General features: G+C 41.3%; 1 protein-coding gene across 8 annotated transcripts in view; it reads right to left on the bottom strand.

Annotated features, from left to right (window-relative positions):
* Window positions 1-17919, bottom strand: part of Dtna (dystrobrevin alpha) — a 363024-nt gene that overhangs the window by 98753 nt on the left and 246352 nt on the right. For all 8 annotated transcript variants that reach the window (XM_059246654.1, XM_059246652.1, XM_059246655.1 and 5 more), the window contains exon 5: window positions 749-962. In XM_059246654.1, the coding sequence (XP_059102637.1) occupies window positions 749-962 (214 nt within the window). The remainder of the gene's footprint in view (window positions 1-748; window positions 963-17919) is intronic.

Below are 17919 nucleotides of genomic sequence, written 5' to 3'. Positions count from 1 at the left end.
ATTCCTGTTGTTTTCACATGTCATATGGCTGTCAGGTAACCGGAGAAAGAGAAACCTTAGCAGAATCCCCGAGTCCCCGGTCCTCCACTGACATGCCACAGAGAACTGGATAAGTGACAATCTCTTTGTGCTTCAGGCTTTTCATCTGTGAAATGAGATTTGTATGAATGCTCTTTAAGATGTCAGCCAGCTCTGAGGCGCACTGATTCTAGGAGGGGGGAATTATGGGATAACGAGGCCACGTTTCAGCAGTGGTGCATGACAGTGGTGTACCGCTTCATCGTGGCACTCAACTGACCAGTCCATGTAACGCCCGTCATTGTTTCTAGGCTGGCCAAGAAATTTCAATTTCTTTCCTGTCAGCTAGGGTGTTCTCACGATACTTCAGAAACCACGGTCTTAGGTAAAATTGCAAGGAACCAAGTTAGACACATTCTCCCTCTCTGTGCTTTATCAAATTCCTCTGCATGCAAGCTATCACGCCGCATTCTGGAGCACCCATGCAAACCATACATGTGGGATGATGAGGTAGATAAAGGTTTTCTTATAAAATTAGCTGCCTCCCACTCCTGTGTGTTAGTTTACTCTAGTCGCTGCAGCCTTCTAAGTTTTACTTATGAGCAGAACATCTGACGAAGAAAAAAATATAATGAATGTAGGAAATCATTTGGGAAAATGACCAAGAAAAGTACAAAAGAAAACAGAACCCAAACACAGAGAGAGTAATTGACAGTCACAGGGGGCTCACGGGTCAAAGGCTGCGAGCAGGAAGTTCAGCAGGAGACTGATGGACTGCTCCACATGGATCTGGTGAGTGGTTGGCATCCGTTTGTTGAGCTGGTAGAAAATGGTGGAGAGCACAGCCTCCAGGCGGGCCACGTTGAGTTCTATGTTTGGGTCCAGGTTATTCAGAGCATTTTCCCGCAACGCTTCGATGACGTTCCAGATGTCCACCAGGTGCACTACAATGGAAGCAGAGTGAAGACATCAGCCCGAAGCACACTGGAGGGCAGCATGCTGCTTTACCCGACCCTGGGTTCTCTAGGTTCGGCACTGTGCTCAACTGCTGCAGGGGTGCACACGAGTTGAAGTCCATTTCCAGGACTTGAAGACCATGCACTTAGCAACAAATGACTTACCGAATACCAAGTGTATTGGGTACTTTCTCATTGTTGTGACGAAATCTCCAACAAGCGCAACTTTAGGAAGAAAGGGTACAAGTCCATGATGATGGGGAAGCCATGATAGCAGGTCACATTGCACCCACAATTAGGAAGCAGGGAGAGGCCAGTGCTGCTGTTCAGTTCAGTTTCTCCATTTTATTCAGTCTAGGACCCCATCCTACAGAATGGTGCTGCCCATACAACAGGGTGGCCTTCCATCTCAATCAACTAAGTCTGGAAACGCCTTCATGCCTACAGGTGTATTTCCTAGGTGAGGCTGGACCTTGTCAAGTTGGCGATTAATATCATCATTTTCTGTGTTAGCCTACCTTTGAAATATGGTCAATATTCCAATGTTACATGCAAGGAGACTGAAGGATAGGGGAGTTAACTGTCAACCTAAGAATAGTCACTAGCAAAATTGGTAGTCAAATTCAAGTCGACCGGGCTTACAAACATTCCCCACTGAACACAGTGACTGCTTGAAATGAAAAGAAGACAAGAACTTAAGTTCTAAGTGCCCAAAGGAGATCAGAATTCACTTTGAGTATCTGAAATGAGTTTATTTCCGTGCATATATATTTACACACACACACACACACACACACACACACACACACACACACACACAGAGAGAGAGAGAGAGAGAGAGAGAGAGAGAGAGAGAGAGAGAGAGAGAGAGAGAGAGAGAGAGAGATAAGAGATGGGGCAGGAAGGGAAGCAGAGAAGGACAAGGCCACACAACAGCAGAACTAAGTCACAGATTTCATAACCAACCTGGTCAAAAATTTTATTTCTCCTGACTATTTCTTTCAGGAAGTATTTTTCTGTTTGTCTACTGAAGTATTGCTGAAGTATTATTATGACATCCCAGCAGCCATCACCACTAAGAGTGTTCATGCATGCCCCTGCAATCCATTCTTTGCAATCAGGCAACTCGGCTTTTCTTGCCTTCTATTACAAATTCATTGAATCCTAAATAACTAGAATTCTCTTTGTTCACCTGGATGCTTCTACTTAGCATAACTATTCTAAGTGTCATCTTTATTGGACATGTATCGACAATTCGCTCCTTTGTAACATGATGTTTCCTATCTGGAAACATCACAGTTTGGTTCCTAACTCTTCTGTTGAGGGGTATTTGAGTTGATCCAGGTTGTGACTGTTACCAATAAAGTCACTATAAGTAATTATGTGCAAGTCTTTGGATTATCATGTGCTTCTGTTTTCTTGGTAAGTTAAGAGGCTAGTCTGGATGGAGGCCAGTGTGTGTGTGTGTGTGTGTGTGTGTGTGTGTGTGTGTGTGTGTGTGTAGTGGGCAGAGGCTGATAGCCAGTGTCTTTCCTGAATTATTTTATATTTTACTCTTTTAAAAAGATTTATTTGCTTTTATTTCATGGGTATGGGTGTTTTGCCTACATCTATATGTGTACCACATGCATGAAATGCCCATGAATGCCAGAAGAGGCCATTGGATTGACTGGAACTGGAGGTTTAGACGGTTGTGAGCTGCCATATGGGTGTTGGAAACCCAATCCTGGTCTCCAAAAGAGCAGCAAGTGCTCTTAATCTCTGAGTGATCTCTCTAGCCTGGCTTTCATCTAAGTTTAATTAGCATTGCGAGGCACTCCCAGAGAAGTAGCATTTATCAATGGAAGTTTTTGGGGACTTATTTTTATTCTTGAGTGTAATATCTGTGATTCCTATCATTATTATTTGTGCACTCTGTGAGCCTGCTTCTCAGAATGTATCTGCAAAACGTAAGGAGAACAGGAATTAGATTGGACTGACTTCATTTTTAATTGCAATATAACATGTCACTTGCTTGAGATGTAAAGTCCTTTCATAATTTCTCATTAATTTGAAATCTAAACATGGCTTGAAAAGGCTTTTGTCTGTTTAAATTTGGCCTCTGTATTTCTCATTTATGTCTCACTCACCACACTTCCGCATCAACACCACATCTTCAAGGTTGTCTTTCTGGCCTCATCTCCAGGTTTTGTACCTCTGCCGTGTGCCTCCTTTGAACACGGCTGTCTGTTTCTGTACTGTAAATGCCACAGTACGTCTGTGTGCGCTGTGATAAATGTTCACCCCTCTAGCACCCATCACAGCCACTGAATATCATGGCAGTATAATCACACATCTGACGAGTAAGTGAGAAAAATTCCAAAGTAACTCACCAGCGAAGCAAGGGTTTCAAAGGACATATTTGAATTAAAAGAGACAACTCGGCACAGTTGTGAAGAATCACAGCGATGGTTTGAATCACCATCCTTCAGTACAGACAATTTTCAGAATGTTACTGATATCTTCATTTGATCTCAATGTGGATGAAAAGAGTCAATCCCTGGAAAACACTCGGCATGTCACAGGAAATAAGGACTTCTTGTTATGGGCAAACAAAACATCTAGATGTCATACTGAAGTCATTTGAAGTAAAGGTGCTTAGTATTTGTGTTTCCCCACACCTAAGGCCTCAATACACTGAAAAGCAAAGCCAATTGGTTTAGCCAATTGTAAGGACAGAAAATTACAAATGATCTAAGTAAAACTGGGTTTAAAATTATGAGTAAGGTACTGTGAGGCTCAAAGGTGTATGGCAAAAAATTGTGACTATGCTTCACATGAGGTCCTATTTCTGGTGAGGACACAAGTGTCACTCAGCCACACAGGCAGCAAGAACTAATGGCGTATGGTAAGGCTCAGGGCACTAGGTACAGACAGAAATAGGACAGAGCTGTGGTGGCCGGGAGGACAAGGTCGCAACAGGGACACACTGTGGCATTGAGTGGGATTTGATTTTTGTGCCAAGCACAAAAACACAGGCTGTAAGGAGAGCTACACAGTGAGGTCCAGCTTGAAATTATTATTTCTAATGGAAGAAAGACACGGAGACAGACAGGAGGAAAGCAGGGACAGCCAAACCTATTGCTGGAGACCAAATAAATGACACAGGACATGGTTGTGTGTGGAAACACCTTTCACTGTCCCGGAACTCACTGTGTAGACCAGGCTGGCCTCAAACCCGAATATCAACCCATCTCAAGGACTGCTGGGATCCGAGGCTCATGCTGCTATGTCTAGACTAACCCAGTCTGTTTTATTGTATGTGTGCCTGTGACACTGTGGCTACATGTTTCTTCTTAGTTTTTAACCACCTCACAAGGGTTCTGTAATTATCTGGTTATTGCTGTTTATTTTCAGTGTTTCTGGGTGTTTTGCCTACATGTATGTCTGTGTACCATGTGTGTGCCTGGTACTCACAGAGTTCAGAAGAGGGCATTGGATCCTTCGGGACTGGAAGTATAGTCAATTGTGAGCAGCTACATGGGTACTGGGAATTGAACCCGGGTGATCTGGAAGAGCATCCAGTGCTGTTCACTGCCCCATACTAATTATTTTCATCAGTCTTTCTCCCATTTAAGTAGGAGCACTGAGAACTGTTAAGTTGGGATTCAGTGAGAAATCAGCAGGAAGTCTGTTTCAGGCCCAACAGTTTTACCTATGGGTTGCTTGCTGTTGTTCCAGAAAAATGATTCAGGAATATGCAGTCATGACAATGGACCACTAGATGGCACTGTGCACGTTTTACTAAATAGCTATCAAGCGTTAAGGACTCAAGAGCACCTGCTACTTGGCAAAAGTGACAGTAAGTTGAGCTTCCCCATCTATGCAACTAGATATGTTTTATACTGCTACACTGGGTGAGGCAGCATTCTGACTAACACCCCCCACATTAACCATATCAAGAATGAACAAAAACGTATTCTTAAGGGAATCCTGCTTCATATGATCATAAGTTATTAGTATTGATTTCAGCGATGAGTTATTAAACTGAAGAGTCTGGCCTTAAAAATCAATGTACACAGACACAGGTCCACTGGTTTTGTATACATCCAGGCAATTGCATTTAGAAACTTTAGGTTGGGGGTTGCTGTGGAGTTGTTTGTAAGCTCGTTGCTGATGTCACACACCTTTTAAACAGGAGATAGAGTGTAAGTCCATAGTTAGGCTTAAATCCGGGTATCTGTGGGGAAACTACCAATGACAGACACAAGAAGGAAGAAAGGAAGGAAGGAAGGAAGCAGCTCTGATCTAAAGCCCCTCTGGGGTGGGGTTAGAGATGCTGTAGTCTGGGAGACCTTGGTTTTGCTGCATCAGGCGAGGTAGTGACCAGTCAGAGCACCATCACCAAGGAACGATTTTATAACCTTATAATTTATAATGCGCGGAAGCTCAATTACGCCCAGATAGAGATGCCTAATGTCCTAAACACCCGAGGGAGAAGGGACAGAAGTGAGAGGAATATAAACAACGTCGAGAGTTAGTGTGAGTCATGAGGTAGTTCCAGTCTTTGACGGGTCATGGAGAGGCTCGGTCCATCTCACTGACTCAGTGAGTGCTATCCTCTTTCTAAAGCACTTGCTGATCTCCTCAGAATCATCTCAAGTCTAAGATGTAGGAGAGTAGGGAAACATTTGATGAAGCTTCACAGACGACTCTCATTACCACAGAGATGCAGACCTCCCAAGATTCTCTCAACCACTGAGCCATCTCTCCAGCCCAATCCATGAAGAGTCTCAAAGGCCTGAGGCTGGAGATGGAAGAAGGCAACGATTGTAGACTACCATAATTCCCACCATTTTGAAGTAGTGATCCTCAACTTTGACCGCACACTGGGATCACCTCCAAGGTTGTAATATAGCTCTCTGGTGATGCTTCTGTTACAGTACTGCATGACAGCCAAGGTAGCAAAGCCTAGACTTTCCAGAAATCCCCACTCCATGCTCAGAGAACCAGAAGCTGTCTCATAACAACATCTCCAGGCAAATACATTCATGTTGGAGCACAGGAATCTCTGCCTGAAGTCTGTCTTTGTAGCTGTAAGTTTTCTTGTGTCCCGCAGCTGCTTGGTCCCAAGTAAACACTCAGAGGCTTATTTTAATTACAAACTGTTTGACCTATGGCTCAGGCTTATCATTAACTAGCTCTTACAACTTAATTCAACCTTTTCCATTAATCTATGTTTTGCTATGTGTTTTGTGGCATTACCTGTGTCCCATTACATCTTGCTTCCTGGGTGGTGGCTTGAAGTGTCTGCTCTGACCCCGCCTTTCCTCTCTCTATAGCTCTCTTGGATTACCCACCTCACTCTGTCCTGTCTTGACATAGGCCATAGCAGCTTCTTTATTAAACAATGGTAGCAACACATATTCATAGCATACAGAAAGGCCATCCCACAGCATGTCTTCTTCAGTCCTTTGGCATGTGACAGATACTCTGTCACAGCAACAAGAAAAGCAACCACAAAACAAAATTCATATCCTTAGAATTGAAAGATCTCTCTCTCTCTCCCCCCACCCTCTCTCTCTCTCTCTCTCTCTCTCTCTCTCTCACACACACACACACACACACACACACACACACACACACACACACACCATAAGCATTGTCTTTTCCACACGACAATTCTCAAATTAAATATTTCATTCAGTATTCTAAGAGACAAGCAGACATCAAGTAAAAATGACTTCAAGGAGTTTTACAGGCCTCATAGAGGTGGGTGTGAGGTGGCCATAAGAGTTCAGCCCCTAGTCATAATGGTGTGTCAGGGACCAATGAAGACACCCCCCATCCCCACAACACACACACTCTTCAGTTCAGGCTGTTACCTGAGCTTCTTAACCTTTAAGCTCAGGGTCTCAAACCTTCCTTCTTTTAATAAGTATTTATTCAGGCCTTGTTCAGTGATGGTGTTCTGGGTTCTAGAACCATAATATGCAAAATATCAAGTATGGTAAGGAAAGGAGAGAGGGAAGGAAGGAAGGAAGGATAGAGAGAAAGAAAGAGAAAGAGAGCAAGCAAAAAATATACTGATGATGTAATAAGAAAGTGTTTTCTCTGTTTCATTTTAAAATATATAATTGTGCACAGTGTATAAATTACTTCATATACAACCGTGCTAGATAGCTTTTACGTCAACTTTTACATCAACAAGCTAGAGTCATCTGAGAGGAGGGAACCTCAATTGAGAAAATGCCTCCGTAAGATCAGGTTAGGCAGGCCTGTAGGGCATTTTTTAAAATAAGCGATTAATGTGGGGGGTCCATTGTAGAGGGGTCACCTCTGGGGTGGTGGTCCTGGGTTCCATAGGAAAGCAGGCTCAGCAAGCCATGAGGAGTAAGCCAGTAATCAGAATTCCTCCATGGCCCCAGCTTCTGCCTCTAGGTTCATGCCTCAACTTCCTTGATGGTGAATTGTGATGTGGCAGGGTAAGCAGAATGAACTCTTTTCTCCTCACCTTGATTTTGCTCTTGGTGTTTCAACACAGCAATGGGAAATCTAACTAACACAACAACAACATGATCTGATGTTCGCTGTAATCAGTACTCTATGCAGAAATCTATTTCCTCCTATAGGAAAAGTGGGTTTAGACAGCAGAGTGCACCTTCATTTTATGAGGGAAACAAAGATAGACACCTCTCTCAGTTGTGAGGAGCAATGAGAAATACCACAGGAAAACAGTGAACTATAAAGCACTATTGACATTTAGGCAGCATGCTCATTTTTTGAGAAAAAACAGAGAGGCACTGAAATTTACAATCATTCTCTGGTAGAGTTAAAACTCCATCTCCCTTAAATGCTTTCAATTCTTTCCTCTAGTTACAAAGATGTTTGCCTCGTAGTGTAAGTTTTCTCCTATGACTTCATTTTGGTTCTGCTTTTCATAGGCAAAAATGTGTTGTAAATATGAGACCTGCCACTGTGGTCACTAGTTAAGTTCATCTTCAGGTCACACACTTATCTGGGGTCAATAAGGTGGTGCAGTAGGCAAAGGCACTTGCTGCTATGACAGATTAACTGAGTTCAGTTCCGGAACCCACAGGGTATAAGGAGAGAAACAACTCAGTGAAGCTGTCCTCTGATTTCTACATGTATCCGGAAACATCTGCAATGCCCCTCCAATGAATAAATAAACACACATTTAAAAACCATTTCTCTTGAGATTTGCAGGTTCAACTCATTCATGAGAAGACAGGAAATTTTAATGCATCATTACTAACCATACATCTATTGCACATTGTGGCTGCAGCATATGGAGAAAGGCTGCCATATGCTTATATTTACAGAGTTAGAAAAAGAAATGCGATTCCATAATAGTTTAAAAAGAAATAAAATCCAATGGTTAAGTTTTAGGGATGGAATACACTGTGGTAAATGTTATCTGTGATTGACATAAAATCATAACCACAGAGGTGGTAATTCCCACGGGGAGGATCACAGTCAGACTCACCTGAAGGTTGACACAAAACTCTGAGTTATAATAAATCCATATTCATAATGAAAAAATGAGACTGCCAGAGGAGTTCTACATACAGGGATGCTATCATTGACTGGAAACTTGGGACCACTTGGAGGAGGAAGTAAACATCACCTTGACTCCTAAAGCACAATAGGAAAGCACAGTTGGAGATGAGGAGGGGTCATGCCCCAGGATGAAGATCACCCAGTGATGAAAAGCATAAATCACAGAGGTAAGAGGGTGCCTCAGATTCTGTCCTGAGATGACCCAGCTAGAGGCTTTGGACCTGGCACTTAAAGCAAGTTCTGTAATTGAGACGTCTCTTCTATTACTCATTCTAGTAAACAAATGGCTCCGTTTAAAATTTCATGCAATTTATTTGTACCTTTTATTAAGAATTTGCATTTTATACATTTTCTGTCTGTCATGTCAACTAACTTCCACACTTGTAGCCAATGAATTGGTGGTGTAAACCAGGGCTGTTCTTCAGAGCAGTGGGTAGATTTCAAACTATGGCAAAGCCTTGCACGACCTTGGTGTGGCAAGGGTGTCTCTCCATTCAAGCATCCCTCCAGGTGACTGCGACGGACAACACAGTTCGAGAATTAAGGGGATGGGGCATGACTTAAAGGATGGAGTTAGAAATGAAAGAACAGGAACTTGACGCTCATGTGATCAAGAGGAATTTATTTAAAAAATAAAATCTTGGAAGCATTGTGATCAAGAAAGCCATGTGATAATTAGCCAGTTATTGGTATTTTTCTCAAATAATTTATTCCTATGCCTTACTCAGGCTCCTTCACAAAATAATGTTCAGAAATCTAGTGGGAAGGGCGAACTGGTTAAATGGGATGCCTTGGCGGAGTCCACAGAGGTATTTTCTGTAATTACATTGCAGGTACTGGGCACCATTCTCATCTCATCTGGGCATTTAGTTTGGAAAGAAAATATTAGTAAGAGCACAGGGTTTAGATTCGCTTTTGATTAGTGGTCTTGAGGTAAGCCCTTATAAGATGTGAAAACAACTAATCCCTAACAAGCTTACCAGTTTTATTTTATGCTTCCGATCTCCACCCCTCCTCTACTCCTAGAAATCAATTTTATCACCGAGATAGCTTATTTTTTGCTAAGAGTCCTCAGAGAGAAACATCACGTCTCATAGAGATAATGTCTCAGCTTCATTTTAATTTCCTGGCTAAGGAGTTGTAATAAAGCATCATGAAAGAGGTCGACAACATAGTTTCATGTAAAATCAAATTGAGCATCCTGCCAATCCTCAAAGGCCCCGCCAGAACATACAGTGCCTATCAGGAAAAAATATTCAGTGCTTCTTAAATTATGTTTACAGACTGACATCATTATTGAACATGAGATAGTAACTATTGGCTCAGTAACCATCACACTACAAATTAAATTTAGCTAAATTCAGTCCAATCAAGCACTTATTATGCCTATTATTTTCAAAGTATTGTGCTAAAAATTGTAAAATAGTAAGAGAATATAAATGAAAAAAAAAACAATATCTAACTTCTCCTTGCCCAGTTTAGCTTGTACAGAATATGCTTAATAATTTTAGAAGCAAGAGTCCCTAACACACTAACTATCCTGTGGCCGGTCACTTTGGGGTAATTATGTATATGTTTCTTTTATGTGGCCTTATCATTCTGTATATTGTAATGCCCTAGGTTGGGTTTTTAATGCCTTTTTTGGAAGCAAGCCCCCCACTCACATCTAATTTCTTTCCCTTTCTATTCATCCCGAGAAACAGTGTGATGCTCAGTTATGGCAAGGCCATTCTCCATTGTCCATTGAACAATACCCAAGAGACTGACAATGAGATCAGTGTGGTGATATTTTATTTGTGCTTTAATAAAGCTTGCCTGGAGATCAGGGGGAAAAGGCCAGCCATTTTAAGTAAACAAGAAGTCAGGCAGCATATGCCCTTAATCCCTTCACAGGCAGGATCTCTGTGTGTTCAAAGCCACACTAGGGAACAGAGCCAAGCGTGGTGACACATGCCTTTAATCCCAGTACCAACCATAGAGGCCTGGAGGTCTGTACAGACAGACAGAAAGTGATAGAGCTGTGTAGGAAGAGGAAGTGAGGTAGCTGGGCTAAGAGAGCCAATGACAGGGCAGAACAGCAAGGCAATAAAGCCGCAGATAAGACAGGAAGTAGCTCGCATTTGGAAGCTGCAGAGTTGGTGAGGTAAGGTTGGCTGGTGGCTTTCTCTATTTCCCTGATCTAAGGCTTTCACCCCTATATTTGGCTTCGTGTTTTTTATTTATTAAGACCATTTAGAAATTCATCTACACAACAGTATTTGAACTCTGGCTTACTGATTGTTAGTCTTGCCTGTCACTATTCTTCAGCTTCTTCAAAGTATCCTATATTCCAGATATACCAGACTTTTGACAATGCCAGAAGATGGCCTTGCTATTTTTATAAATGCCTGCACTGAGTCTGTTCCTTCCAGAAGATGCAGCCTTTGATCCATCATCTCTCAAGGTAGTACATACATGCCATACCCCAGGGAAGCCCGTTCTGATTTCTTCAGACAACTCTGCATTCTTTCTTTTGTAGTTCCCAGAAACTTTCACGTATCTATTTGCTCATTTATAGCATTCTGAATTTTCCAGTCATTAATACATAGATTTTGTTCTTTATCTCTTCAGATCAGTCCACGGATGGAGTTTGGAGGAAAGGGATTTATGAGCCACATGTTATGTGTGTAGTTACATGAATTTTGAAAAGGGAACATGTATGGATTTTATCAGATTCTCTAAAAGATAGCTGATAAATAGCATATGGGCCAGAGCAGCAACTAATAAACACGTTTGTGGGACTGTGTCTTGATTATGTTCATAATCTTTACAATATCTTGTTCAAATAAGATGCTCAATAACGTTTAGTGAATTGAGTGGATTAGAGCACCCACGTAAATCAGGCACCATATAAAATTCCTGGAAGCTTTGTATGAACTTTGGTAGTCTACATAACCCCATGATTTTTGTTGAACGTGGTCTTCTAGTTTACCTCCTATTCTCTATTCATTATGGCTTGAGATGGTCAGAATCCTAGATGCGAGGCCACATTCAAGGGGAAAGAGCAGCCACAGCTCTGGCACCCATGAGGAATTGTCTACTGCTTTCCCTTTACAGCGTTTTATCTTTCTGACTCTGTATGAAGTGCCCATCTGGCCAACATGAAACCTAGACACAGTACTGGGGACACTGGAAACCACAAGTAAATAGCATCTAAAAATTGAAGTATTAGTTTTACTGCTTTGAAACTATATCCTTTAAATATATCATTGTATGTGCAGTGAGAGCAAATAACAAAACATGTAGTACTTCATCTATCTACCCAGAAACTAGCTATGGTCTAGGTTCTTAGTGTATGTGGCATTGCTTGGGTTATGGAGCTAGCACTGGAATGGGGAGGTCTGTAAGTAGTTAATCAGCAGTATAGGGATTTATGGTTATCTTGGTGAAGTCACAGATATACCCACATACTATAAAGACTATAAAAATGTATCTTTTATTAGAAAAGAAATATTCAAAAGTCATAAGGATGTGGCTTAGAGTGCTTGTCTCCCAAGTGCAAGGCCTGGGTTTGAAAAAAGTCATGGAATAATTTCTAGTAAGATACTGCCAAGTGGAATGATCATAGTTAACTATAAGCATTGTAGAGTTAAAAACTGCTAAAAGAGTATATTTTAAATGTTCTCATCAGAACTACATCTGAAGTCCGTGTGACGATTAATTTGGCTGGATTAAAAAGCACCTAGGATATTAATAAGATGCACTTGTGGTTGTATCTTTGAGGACTTTTCCAGAGAGGACCAACTAAGAAAGAAGACCCAGCCAGAGCAGACTGAATAAAAATACAAAACAAGAAGGGCAGCTGAGCACTAGAGCTTCCCTTTCTCCACTTGCTGTCTGCTGAGATGTGGGCAACCAGTCTCTTGTCTCTACCTCCATGGAGTCTCTTGTCTCTACCGCCATGGAGCTGCCCACCATCATATGCTCCCCACCATGATGACTGCTTTCCCTCAAACCACGAGACAAAATAAGCACTTCTCAAGTTTATTTTTTGTCAGATAGTTGGTCATGACAATAAGAAAGATAACTAATTTATATGTTAATTAATCATCGATAATCTCACAAGACAAACATATAGTTATAATGTTACATGGTGCTCAACAAATCACGTTATTTGTCAATTGACAATAAAATGAAAAATAATAGCACTGGGAAATAATGATGAGCAGTGAAAGTCAGACAGGTTCCAGCTGGTGTTTCAAACTGAGCTGTTGAACTTTGCAAAGTTCTCTTCCTGGTGACATCGACATTTGAGGGGTCTGGAGCAACGGCTTTGCACTTAAGGGTTTCTACTGCTCTTGCAGAGGACCCGAGTTCAGTTCCCGGCCCTCACATCAGGCTGTTCACAACCACCTGTAACTCTACCTCTAGGGCGAGCTGAGGCTGCCGCCTTCCCAGGCACCGCATTCGTGTGCACCCACCCACACGCAGACACGCAAACATACACGTAAGTAAAAAAAAAAAAATCAAACATGCCAGTTGATTCAGGACTGATAGGCTTGCTATCAGTTTATGCAGTGAAGTTTTAGAGAGTAGACTGAGGTTCATAAAACCTGGATCGGTACTAAGTAGAACAGATCATTAGGTTATTTCCCTTGAATAACCATAAGGTTATTCTCTTTCTACATTTTTACACTCAGGAAGATAACTATGGAGGCTATTCTAAAGTTCTGGGTTCATCTCACAGTGAAGTTTTCAATCACACTGTTAAGTTGTGAAAGCAGACGGTATTTCCAAGAACTAGCAGTATGAATGTTGGCCATATTAAGTGTTCCTGAAGATGCAAGAATGTTATTTTGGGGGAGGGAGACCTTAAAGGGGGAAGCAAACTAATAGCTTTTTTTTGGACTCCATGTTTTCAGCTTGCCTGCTCTGTTGAGCATTTAGGAGCTTTGCAAGTAAATTGTGCAGAATGTGCCAAGTAGAGATTTGGGAAAGGCCTGGGAATATAATTGAAAAAAATGTAAAAAATTAAGAAGAAAATTTAGGCCAAAGAGAATGCTGGATAAGTTACTGAACAGCTATTTTTTAAATGCTAGCAATGTGTCATTCCTACCAGGTTCTTAAGATCACCTGCAAGTTCCTTAAAGGTGAATCTTTAAATATGATTACCTTCATGTCCTTCAAGGTACCAAGCAAGATGTCCTATACAGAGCGGTCCCTCAGTAGACATGTTATAAACCTACGTGCTGGTGAGTATGGATTCAGTGTTTGCTGTATACCACAGAGGACACAAGCGGTGAGAAGAAGTCTTTCTGTTCTTGCTTGTTTTCCATAGATTATTTACTTCTGTCCAAAATAATTCTCTTTACAGACTTTGTAATGGGAGGTGTTCTTTTTTTCTGTTTTATTTTTGCTCTATGCACAGAACACCAGGCTTAGGCATGGCGGTCTGATAGACATGTTTCCTGAATGAGTTTAGCAATAGCTTGAGGGACATCTTCTTCCTAGTACATCCAATAGCACTTAAACATGTCCTTGACTCTGGGGTGCCTTGCTTTACCTACTTCAGTGGAACATGTTGGGTGCCTACCACTCGGGACAACGTTTCTATGACATTTAAAAATCCGCAGGAGGTGAAAAGGCACAGCAGGTACCAGGTACTTGCCATGAAAACTGGCAGCCTGAGTTCTCAGGCTCCCGGACCCACAAGGTGGAAGGAGAGAACTGACTTCCACTAGTCCCTCTGTGTGTGTCCCCACATGTGTGCTGTGTAATACATGTGTGAGCATGCACATGCACACACATGTGCATGCATGCGCTCTCATGCAAGCCCCTGCACACACACAGACACAAATAGAAAAACACGTGAAAGAATGAGCTAGAGAGATGGCTTAGAGGTTAAAAGCACCTGCTGTTCTTGTACAAGATCTAGGTTCAGTTCTCTAGCACCCACAGAGTGGCTCACAACTCCCTGTAACTCCTGTTCCAGGTGGTCTGATGCTGTCTTCCGGCTTCTTCAGGCACCAGGCACATGGTGTATAATACACATGCAGACAGACACTCATGCACATAAAACAAAAAGAATAAGTCTTTAAAAAGTTAATTCAATTATTTTTTTGATTAATGGTCATTATGTTTTATTTGGCATGTGCAAAAGTTCTGGGCATGGATGGTTATGTTTGAACAACTTTGTGAATGTATTTAATGGAAGTAATGTATAAACTAAAAAAATGGCATAAATGATTAATTTTATGTTACATATTTTAAAACAATTTTGGGAAAGACATGGATATATTTAAGACTATGTTAAAGTAAGAACGAGGTGGAGATAATTAGTATCATACTCCACTGACCTTCATAAACAAAAAAAATTTAATAATATGTCTGAACACATTAGCTATTACTTTTAAGGCGATAAAGTAGCTTGTTTTATGGGTATTTACACTTTTGTTTTTTCCACTATATCCATCCATATTTCCTATAGTAAAATGTGTGCATCAAGCTTTAGAATACACTTAAGATTCAGTCACAGTCTGACATTTCTCTAATCATAGAAAAGGAATAGCAGCCTGTTGTAGAATCTTCAACAGAAATTCATTTTTAAAAAAAGCGTCTCTCTGCAAGGGCTTTGCAACACACTCTTCCATTCATGCCTTCACATAACTATCACCGCTTCCTTACAAACACGGAGATAAAGGTTACATGTTTGAAAACCCTTGTCACAACAAAATTCACATGAAAAGCTTAGGGTAGTTTAAGAAGAAAACAGAATTTGAGGTACCAAGCACAGAGGTAAGCCTAGAGGATATTGGCAAATATTTTTCTTCAGATTTTATTTTTAGGTTTTAACGATGTGTGTATGTATGTGTCTGTATGTGAATTTGTGCACATGAGTGCAGTACCAGTGGAGGCCAGAAGAGGGTGTTGGATCTCCTGGAGCTGGAGTTACAGGAGGTTACGAACCACTGGATGTGGGTGTTGAGATCAGGTGTGGGGTCTCTGGAAGCACAGTACTCACTCATAACCACTTGAACCATCTCTCAGCTTCAATAAATACTTTTCATCTCTGAAACACCAGTATTAATGACTACTGAGCAGAGTATCAGTGGTATTTCACTCATTTAAATTAATAGGCATAAAACCATGCATACTATTGCTAGCATTTACTTGATGGTAGGATTCTCTTCGATGTCTCAAAGCTTCATTCATCTGAATAAGTATCTGTAAATCCTTGTGTGCCAGGGACTGCTGACGCATCAATATATAAAACACACACTGCTCTCTGTCCTTGAAAAGCTCACATTTGAGCTGGGTAAGACACAATAAATATAACAACTAGGTAAATTCTAGAACATAGAGTATATTAGAATGTGGTAAGTATTCTAGGGAGAAAAGAAAAGGCAAACAGTGGGACCAGGGGATGAGCTGAATTCTCACTTAAATACCTTGGAGAAAATGTGTTCCAAATATTTATTCTTTCTGTTATCAGGGTTCAGTGTCTTACAGCCTTTCTTGCTAGGCATCTATCAACAGTTAAGAATTAATCATGAGTTCCACTTTATCTTCAAGACAGCAGCAGCACGTCCAACCTTTGAAGTCTCTGGCTTTCCTGGGGCATTATTTCTCAGGGGATACGATGTCTTGAGGGCCATTTCAGACTACAATCCAGGTAATCTTAAAACTAAAAGTAATTGCACTTATGCCCATATTTAAATTGTCAGGGTGTTAAAATCATAGCTTTACTCTGCCTGGGAAAACTCTCTGCTTTTAAATGGCTTATATAGTTAGGTCAGGACAAGCCAGATAATTCCTCTCCTTTAAGGTCAACTGTACAATAAAATAATGGAGGAACAGTAGTAAATTCCCTCACACTCACAGTCCTCAGGATCCTGTCTGGGATTATCCAGTGGATAGGAAAGTTTGAGGGTCATTTCACACTTGAAGTATTTTTGATCAGAGGTGTAGTGTCAGCTCAGAAGTGATGAGGAAGTTAGGCGTGTAGCCCTGCAGCTGGTGAGATATTACGATGCTTACGTTTTGAGGTGGGAGAAGAGTTTAAAGATGATTCCCTAATTCATGACCTGGGCAAATGACCTCCCACTGTCCTATTACCAACTTCTAACTCGTTTTTCCTCGAATTTTTAGCAGATGACCATAATAGATTGGAAGGGAAATATGCAAAGGACAGGAATTCTGAATTCTCTACGTTTCACCCACACATTTTGGTCTGGTGTCAGGCTTGGTGTGCAGCAAATATTTAGTCCCTATTTGTTGAATGCATAATTAATTGTTCGTTAACAATAAGAAGCATTAAGGAAACCTTGGTGGAGAGCAAACCGGGGTGACATTAGGATTGAATTTCCATTAGAACAACTGGTGTGGCATCATGGGAGGGACCACCTGTATCTCAGACCTTCTGAGAATCTCTGCTTTTTTTTCGGTGTACTCTGGAGCTCTGATCTATGATCTTTGTGAGAGAACAGTTTCCGAGCACCCCTTCACCATTCTGTGGACTGACTTTGGGTTTGTGGCAGCAACTTCCAGAAAGAATACTAGAAAATCTCAAGGGGAAAGCCACTAAATCTTGCCTTGGCACCTGTTAAATACAGTTGGGGAAGTTTAAAATGCTAGAGATGCATCATTTTTCTCCAACTACAAGATCATTAAAGATGACATGCCTTGCTGCACAGTATCCAGGTATCACCCAGGAGCAGCCAAGAGGCAAGGGAGCTGTTATCCGCAGCATCCCACCTCCAGAAAGAAGAACACAGGTCCTGGCTTAGTCCACAGACTCTGCTGCAGTGAGACCCTGAGAGAAACAGCCAATATTCTCTAAAACTAAAAATAGTACCAGGAAAACAAACCCTCCATTTTCTGTATCAAATAAATAAAAATAAAGAAATACAATCAACTACATTGAAACCCACATCTAAACTGTCAGAACATTAAAGTCATAGCTACATTCTATTCTGTCCGAGGTTTTTTCTGATGAAGGGGACACCACTTCCCTATAGGTGCAGGGCTCTCAGAGCTTTCCCCTCCCCCACACTCATCTTAAATTGGTGTCATTAATAAGTTTGTTTATACTCTGCTGCCACCAACTGCTCCCACAGGGAATTTTTGAGAGCATTGTATTCTTGCACAATGCACTTTTCTTTATTCTAAACAAGTGTCTAGAACACTGAACATCAGTAATAAAAAAAATGCCCAGAAAACATTTGAAACAACACAAAAATGACTCTGCTCCATGTTCGTCACCTGCCCTTCGTGTGCCTAATTGTGATGCTCCCTGCCCTTCCTCCCTAGACCAGGGGAAACCTCTGCTTTCCTTCTCCTCTTCTCTTCTTTAACTTCATTTATTTTCACACTCAAGGCTATTATCTGGAAACAAGAAAAGTCTATG

Source organism: Peromyscus eremicus, chromosome 19, assembly GCF_949786415.1.
Source record: "Peromyscus eremicus chromosome 19, PerEre_H2_v1, whole genome shotgun sequence".
NCBI lineage: Eukaryota > Metazoa > Chordata > Mammalia > Rodentia > Cricetidae > Peromyscus > Peromyscus eremicus.
This window is presented reverse-complemented; position numbering and strand designations above follow the sequence as displayed.